This window comes from Nicotiana tabacum, chromosome 13 (genome assembly GCF_000715075.1).
Source record: "Nicotiana tabacum cultivar K326 chromosome 13, ASM71507v2, whole genome shotgun sequence".
In the NCBI taxonomy this organism is placed as follows: Eukaryota; Viridiplantae; Streptophyta; class Magnoliopsida; order Solanales; family Solanaceae; genus Nicotiana; species Nicotiana tabacum.
The window spans coordinates 132,748,774-132,757,918 of NC_134092.1; the positions used below are offsets into that span (position 1 = coordinate 132,748,774).

General features: G+C 34.2%; 1 protein-coding gene across 1 annotated transcript; it reads left to right on the forward strand.

Moving 5' to 3' along the window:
- Positions 1-1,666: 1,666 nt before the first annotated feature.
- LOC107763626 (uncharacterized) lies at positions 1,667-8,192 on the forward strand. Its single transcript, XM_016582120.2, has 3 exons — positions 1,667-2,119; positions 6,585-6,822; positions 7,678-8,192. Exons 1-3 carry the CDS (start codon positions 1,790-1,792, stop codon positions 7,815-7,817), a joined length of 708 nt encoding a protein of 235 aa, XP_016437606.1. The 5' UTR covers positions 1,667-1,789; the 3' UTR covers positions 7,818-8,192.
- The last annotated feature ends 953 nt before the right edge of the window (positions 8,193-9,145 follow it).

The following is a 9,145-nucleotide window of genomic DNA, read 5'->3' on the forward strand; positions in this document are numbered from 1 at the left end:
TCATCTTGTAAATAATATTTATTACATACAAATATATATAACTTGTTTTTGACCACAAGTTTCATAAAAAAATTCTTTCTTTTCAAACTTTATTCTCAATCAAAGTGCGGCAACCAGGTGAACAAAGCATTTCCCATTTATGCAGGATCGGGGGAAGAATAGCATCTCCTAACGCAAGTATTAGTGACTACTTTCATAACTCAAACCTATCACCTATAAGTCGATTAAAAATAACTTTATCGTTGCTCTAAGATGTCCCTTCAAATTCTCAGTCAAAGTGCATCACAAAATAGTGAGAGGAAGTATTAGTAGAAGTCTCCCTAATATAGTGCAATATATGTAGGCCATGGTTGTTTAAGCTTTTTCAAGAAAATGCTGATTCATGTCAAAACACTTGGATTGACATCAATGGTTGATCGTCACTTTCGCACAATCAATCCCATCAATCTGCTGTCGGCAAATTTCTCCACGTAACTCAGTTTTCTTTTTTCTTAATTTGTTTTTCCTCGCCCGATGTCCAGTACCTGCATTTGAGTTCGACTATATTTGAATTCGCGCCGCGTAGGACCCCATTCAAGGGAAAACACTCCCACAAAGATTTTTTCATAGCCAAGACTCGAATCCGAGATCTCTGGTTAAAGGAAGAACAATCTCATCCACCGCATCACATCTTTTGGTGATTCTTTTTTCTTAATTATAGTATAACAAGAAACCAACCTAGCTGCATTCAAGCAATAGGTGGTTAAATTTTATTGATCACGAAATATGATATCAAAAATCATAGGCGGGTATTATTGCAGAGAAACGAACGTTACGATAAATATGCTATTGTATGTAAAATTAAACAGGATTATAAATTATCACATTCTGCCGCAAATAGCATATTGCTTATAAAATAAAAAGTTTCTTGATCTGATTTTATTACTATGTTTTATGTGGACTTTTAGATACAATAATTCATAAGTATACATTTATGGTGAATGCAAATATTAAAAAGGCGAGGAAAAATCAAAATCACATGAATTTTTTCCTCAAAAACCTACCATCTATTTGGAAGTCGAGCGCAAACTAATAACGCAAAATTAGACTGTAACAATGAGTTAAGACTAAATTTTGTTTATGTCATTTTGGTCCTATATTTTTTAGAAATCTTTTATTTATGCCATAGCTTTATATCATATGCTAGTAAAAATTATAGCGAAAATTCTTGTACTTTTTTTTTAGTTTAATTTTAATTTGTACTATATTAAACAAAATATATTTAAATAGAGCGATGTGAATAGCTAAAATTTATATCACTAAAACCTCAATTTGCTTAATATTTTTTTTTGGTAAGAGGGGAACCTGTAGTCGCTATAACCTCTGCCACAACCTCTGCCCTTCGGGTGAGCACTTTGTGTGCACTGGGTAAATCTCCCCCTGTTTAATAGCTTGTAAATCACACAGGGAATGTAAACCGCACTAGACAAGCCCTATGCGATATTGAGCCACTATTGATATTGAATTTTTTAGATTTAAGTTTATTGAGTTTCTTAAAATTTTAGCACTATCAAACTAATATTTCAATAATCATTAACTAATATTATCTAAAATAAAATTCACACCCCTTCAATATACCGTCGTGTAAAATATAAAGTAGGATAAACACAACCTTTTGAAATCAACTTATTTTATTTTATTTAACCGTCAAACGTAGGAAAAAGTTGTACACCTTTAAACTAAGATCCATCAAATTATTTATTGACCAAGTGTGAGTGCAACAGTTGGATGAGATATTCAAGCTTTAGCTATGGCTATGGAGGATTCAACTAGTGAAGAAAAATCAAATGGAGAAGTAATTATAGATGAAACTAAGGAGGATTCAACAAATTTCAATAAATCAAAAGGGATGAATATTCAAGAAAATGAAAAAGGGGTTACTCTTTTTGATATTTTCAACCGTTTTGTGTCTGCAATTTTCTCTTCTGATAATAATAATAATGATCCTTTAATTCAGAGGATTAAAGTGGCTATTTCTGAAAATGTTCCTTTGATACATCAAGCTTCAAAGAATACTGCTCATAATGTTTATTCTTGGACTCGCAAAGGAAGCCCTCTACGTGCCCTCCTTGTTGTTTCTGTAAGTTATTTCCATTTTGTTTTGAGATATTTATGTTAAAGATTCAGTTTTTGTGAGTAAATTTGATCTGGGGTTTGCTCTGATTGGCTTATTTTGCTAGTATTTCCATTTTGTTTTGAGATAATTATGTTAAAGATTCAATTTTTAGTGTAAATTTGTTCTGGGATTTTGCTCTGCTTATTTCCATTTTGTTTTGAGGTAACTATGTTAAAGGTTCAATTTTTAGTGTACATTTGTTCTGGGGTTTTGCTCGAATAGGCTTATTTTACTAGTATTTCCATTTTGTTTTGAGATAATTATGTTAAAGATTCAATTTTTATGAGTTAATTTGATCTGGGGTTTGTCCTAATTGGCTTATTTTACTAATTTTGAAGTTGTTTCTGTAAGTTATTTCCATTTTGTTTTGAGATAATTATGTTAAAGATTCAATTTTTATGAGTTAATTTGATCTGGGGTTTGTCCTAATTGGCTTATTTTACTAATTTTGAAGTTGTTTCTGTAAGTTATTTCCATTTTGTTTTGAGATAATTATGTTAAAGATTCAATTTTTGAGAGTAAATTTGATCAGGGGTTTGTTTTGATTGGCTTATTTTACTAATTTTGAAGTTGTTTCTGTAAGTTAATTCCTGGCAATTTTGAGATAATCATATTAAAGATTCAATTTTTGAGTGTAAATTTGCTCTGGGGTTTGCTCTGATTGTCTTATTTTGCTAGTATATCCATTTTGCTTTGAAATGATTATATTAAAGATTCAGTTTTTAAGAGTTAATGTTTATGGTTTTCAAATTATTCTATCAAAGATTGTAATTAGACTGATTTTAAAATAAGAAAAAAAGACTAGCTGAGGGAGAGCCCTCTCCATGACCTCCTTCTTGTTTCGTAAGCTATGTTCAGTTAGTTGTAAAGATTATATCAAAGATCAAGCTTTTAAGGGGAGAAATGTAGTTGCGTCCTGTGAATTTGATTTTCTAGATACCAACAACGACAACAACATACCCAGTGTATCCCACGAGTGGGGTCTGGGGAGGGTAATTTGTATGCAGACCTTACCCCTACCTTGTGGAGGTAGACACATGTTGTTTCTGATAGACTCTCGGCTCAAGGAAAGCATAAACACATCAGTTTGGAAAAGGAAATAAAGTAGACACCACGAACTACAATTATTGAAGGGAAACAAGAAGGTATAAATTTCATAAGAAACTGTTTCGCTGGTGATTTATTTTGACAAAAGTTATTGTGTTTATAATCGTTCCTTGTAGTTTTAGAAATTGCTGATTTGTAATTCATTGCCTCTGATCCAAGCCCAATCGAACTACTGGAATAATATAGGGCTATTGACTCTACTTGGGAAAAGTATAGCACAATGGCCTATGTATATTGAGTTCACTTGGATATCTTGTATGGTTTTCTGTCTTGACTTGTAACTACTATGTTTTTTTGCCAATAATTGGACCTTTAGTCCTTTTCCTGTTAGGTAGAGCATAATTAGTAATGATCACTATATATTTGTTAAAGTGTTAAGTATACCACTACAATAATGAATACTGAGTAGGGTGCTTATGTTTAGTATTTTTGCTGACTCTATTGTTATATTTGCTATCAGACTTCAAATTTAGACCAAACAAAGGATGTTAAGGCAAGGCTTGCACAGTAAACTTACTGACATTGTTAACATCCCTTTTCCATTTAAAACATATTGCTCGCTTTCTGACCCTATAGAGATTGCATACTCGTCGACTCTCTCCTACTATATCCACACTTAATAATAGAATATCCTCTCGAGATTCTGGCCGTTCTAGATCTGTTTTTCCTCCCCCTATTTGACATATGCATCAACACAGTTACTTTGAACTGAGGACTTGTACAAAAGTGCACTTTCGCAATCTTGTGTCTTAAAGAAGTGCGAGATACATCAAGTGACATGAATTACTCCCCTATTCTTTGAACCTGATGGTATATTTTGCTGTTTACCTATGTGTAGTGATTTATTCGCTTCTAGTTTCTTCGCAATATGCGGATTCACATCTCAATATCATCATAGAGGCCATCTTCTCATTATTTTCTTACCTTTTCTAAGTCTTTTACCCATTGGTCTCCCAGTTTCTTACGCACTAATGTTAGATTATTTCTGCGATTGCTTATAAAAGATACACATGGAAACAGAAAAGTAACCAAGTATATTATTCTCATTTTTTTGCTATTTTACTCATAAAAATACAAAGAAAAAAATGTTTCCTAAACATGGTCTTCGCTTGGTTTTAATTTTCTGATTGCTCTTTATAAATATGAAAACTGTTCAGTATCCTGTAGTTTTCAAAAGGTACTATTTCGCAGACATAGGCATGTTAGAAAAGTGATGTCTTGACAAACAATATCTTAATGACATGAAAGGTTAATTCAATTTATCGCTCCTGTCAATTATCCAAAATCAGAGGGGTAAAAAAAAACAACCCTACCATCGTCTTAGTAGTCTTGCACTCCAATGTATATACTTTAGATTGTTTTTTGGTGAAGCAGGGATTTGGAAAGCATCATTTAAAATGAACATGGTGACAATTATAAGATCTAGCGACCAGTGTAGCCTTGACAGTTAGTTACAAATATTTGTTTCCAAAGGAAACTACATATATCCGTATTTCGATATAGGGTGACAAATAGATAGCTTAATCAAATCCAAGATCATTGACTCAAACAGGTGCATTAGGACCTTGTGATACACGTGTGAAATTTGAGGAAGTCCCACGTTGGTTACCATACATGTCATTCAGTAAATTGTTACACGAAATTTTTATGAACTTAAAAAGAATTTATATTGAGAAGCACCTAGCGACCTTAACTCCTATTACCATTTATTATGTTTTAGAGAATATACCTAACAACCTTTTCTTGTTTCTTCTAATATTTAACTTGTCTCATCTGATTTATATCTAAACTACTTTGTGGCCTGCCTAGGTAGCATAGGTCAGCCATTATTTTTCTTTGAATTCTAGTACAACCAAAACCACTAAAGGAACTGATTATGTAGCAAAAGAGAACCGGTGACAATTCTTTGTTCTAAACTATATTGGATTTTTAGACTGTCATCGAGTCAGTCAACGCTCTGAAAGGCTTTCATTTTGTTTCTTCAAATAGAACATGGCCAGAAGGGTGAATCTTATGTGCATTTCACGCTCTATAATTTCGTCAAATACGCTGAAATTGGAATTGTCTACGTTTTGCTTATCATTGTTGAACTTGCTTCCCTTAGAAAAAGGGGGAATGCACATATTTAAAAAAAAAAAAAGTATTTTGGGGTGGTGGTGAGGGAAGGTGTTTTTTTTTTTTGTTGGGTGAGGTGGGGTGGGTGGGGGGGGGGTAACGTTTGGTTTGATCTAAGTTCATGTGACCACAATTATGGATCCCTACTCTTCCACTCCACACCTTGGAATGCACCATTATTATATGGATACTTGCGTCTTTAGGTCTTTTGACCCGAAATGGCTGGGAGAGGAAAGGTTCCTGAAGCGAGTCAGTCGTCATTCGTAAATCAGCCCTTTAGGATCATTTGGTAAACTTTGAAAGTTTGTTCATTTTGGGATATAGTCAGATCCATGCATTGGCTGGATAGCATCGTTTAGTAAGAGTAGTCATTGCCACAGGGGTGGAAAAGAAGAGCTGAATTATGATTCACGTAGACATTCCAAAACTACTGACCTAGCTGAATTAAAAACCGAAAGTCCAACAGGTAGTTAATTAAACGGTAAAACTGCATGTGCTCAAAACGTGACTTAATTGTATTGTACTGTACTTTCTTTTAATGTGCGTGTGATATTTCTGTTTTTGTGCTGAAGTGTTTACATGCTAAACTTGGCATTCCCTATGAGATATGTTATCAAATGAAACAAGTATTACAAGTGATCCAGCTACATTTGCTCCCCTGTTAAACATTTCAAATACCATGAAGATAAAAACTGAGGACTAAGGAGAATAAAAAGGGAGTGTGTACCAAGAACTCAAGAATCTCTCTTTGCCTTCTTTTTTTGGTAATAATTAATTCCATTCCAATGGTTCCCTATGAGTCACATATTTAGAATAGCTTAACCACTCACGCAACAATGTGTGTGGTTAGGACGATTTGCACCCTTTATGAGCTGAGTACAAGTAGTTCTCTGCTGTTGTGGAGCAAGTGTGGAATTCTGATGCCATGACCAGGACAGTTTTGGAGTCATTTCTTTACCTTGACTAGCAAGTTTTTGATCAGTCCCTTGTTAAAGCTGCTCTTTGAAGAACTTGATTGTCTGAGCTTCTTGTACTTTCGCGGATCATTGTCTTAAAACTATTTGAGTCAAATATTGATAAGATTCTTTCTCTGCACAACCTCCTAAGCAAGCTGTTTTGTCATGGATATTGAACCAGGTTATTTTCTTTTGAAACTCCTAAGTTTGTGAGACTAACCTATTTACTGGACTGCTAAATGTTTATGTAGGTGGGGACGATTGCTCTTCTTGCTTTGACAGGATTGCTAGTCTTTATGCTGTTCTTTGTCGCGGCAACTGTCAATGCCATTGTGATCTCTCTTCTCATGTCATTAGCGGCTGCAGGAGGATTCTTGGCTCTTTTCTTTGCCTGCCTAACTGCTATTTATATTGGGGCTCTGTCAGTTACTGTATTTGTCATTTCCACTACGACAATTATATCAATTATTGCTGTGATTGTGGCTACAGGTAGGCAAAAAGGACCTTTTTCTCTCTGTTCCGGCTCCAGTTTGAGCACCTTCCTTCTGTTTTTCACATGTTTCAGCTTTAATTTCTTGTTATTTTCACCCATATTTTAATATTTAACTTGTCATTTACCAACCTGACTGTGGCTTTGTCCTATTTTCACTCCCGCAAATGAATGATTAGCTGAGATAACATGGGCGGGAATAACTATCGATATTACAGTTCAATTTAAACAAGATTTCACTCTACAAAACTTCTTGAGTTTTGAAACCGATACTATTTATCTTTGACGATGTGTTTAATCTGAGTAGTAGCTGATGCACAAAGTTGTTTTTGCAATTTCATCAGTATCAGTATGTTTCCTGTAGTTTGACAATTGATTGCTTGTATTGCGTATGGCTGTTGATTGGCGATAAGATTGTGACAATTCTGCATTATGGATTCACTCATTGCTTTTATCTCATACTTTTCTGACCCGTCATTGACACCCCAAATCGTAATCATAAACAGATAGGAAGAAATCACTTAGCATTTTTTTTGGCTTTGATGGGATCTAAAACCCTGGTCTCAGTCTTCGCCTACTTTACTAACTGTTAAGACACATCCTTGGGTGCTTTGTTGGCAAACTAGCAGAAACTTGATATTTTTTTCAGTTGTTTTTATTAGGATGTACCTGTCCCTGCATTCGGGGATCATTTGATTTTCACATTTCCTAATTTAACGCCACTGCCCTCTGGTTGATGCACCCAATGAAATGTATTTTGTCTAGTGAAGCTGGAGAAAAGTAGAATGCTAAGCGTGCTTCCTCTCATGTCGTTACATCTGAGTGTCTTATCTGGTGTTTTACTTGTGCCTCAGGTTGGATTGGATTCTTTTGGGCAATATGGCTGGCAACAAAGAAAAGTGCAAGTCTTGCCAAGCACTCGTTGAATGTGACAGGATCAGCACTATCGGCTTATTCTTCCGCCAGACATTTCCAGCACAACCACGACGCCTGAATCACGTTCACTGAAACCAGAATGAAGGCCACTTTCTATGAATAAGTCTTGAATGCTGCTACCAACTACCATGTATATACTTAGGTTCTAGTACCTTCTGGCCTTCGTGATGATATATACGTCGTCGATATTTTGGCTCTTCATGCATCACGGTCGATGTATATCGTAATATAATATAGATGAATGCATGTGCAGACTAGTGAGCTTGGTCTAATGAGGGCTTGTCATGGTTTGGATCTGGTTTGTAAATTATTATTGACAAATAGATCTTGCCACTTATCAAGTATTAGTATATGTTTATGAAATCTTGAATATGTTGAAAATGAATGTAGTTTTGAGATAGTTGAGACTTGCAATTTGAATGTGTTTGTAAGAGGGCCTAGTTATAAGAATTATTATCCTATTAGTGTATTTTAACGTATTATAGTAGGTAATTTGTCTTATTTTTTAATTTACTAGTCTCGTTTTTTGTGGATGGTTACCTGAAGGTAGTTTTTAGGTGATCTAATAGTGTAAAATTTTTTTACGTTGTTCGGGCGTGGAACAAGGGCGGAGCTACAGTGTCGAAAGTGGGTTTTCCCGAACTCAGTCGCTTTAGTTCAAATTTTGTATTTGTCTTATTTTTTTTATTAAATATGTATAATTATTAATTTGGAACCCAATAACTTTAAATGATTAGAATCCTGAATCTATAAATTTGAAATCCTGGCTCCGCCTGTGGCGTGAAAGTTAAACTCTTCCAATCAAGTCATGTTTTGAGTACTTTAGGTGTAAGCAGACGCAATTCTAGCATGTAGGCGAGAACAAAATGTTTTTAAATTACTCTTCTTGGTCCATATTGATTGTCGTGTTTTTCTTCTACACGTTCTTTATGAAACTATTAATAAGAGGGGTTTTTTGACTCTTATAACCTTATTTAATAAGAGGGTCACTTTTAGGTTTTCTTTGCTTGTAGTCAATGTTTTTACTTTCAAGAATATTTAATACTACAGGCAATATGAAAAAAAGTAACTAGTAATACCATGACTTTTTAAAATGATAACTATTTTGGACGAGATACACTCCATTCGTTCACTTTTACTTGTCTATTATACTAAAAAATTACTTAACTTGGTACCTCTAATGACGGAAAATAACAAAGCATCGGTGAAATAATCGAGGTACGTGTTGTTTGATCAAAAAGTGTAAAACTCTTTTGTCGAACTAATTATTAATAATACAGAAGGTAAATCTTAGTCAAACATAATTAATTCCTTATCCAAACATACAGAGTGTGAAATAGAAGAAGAATAAGAATACATAATATTTCTTAATGTAATAATCGTACA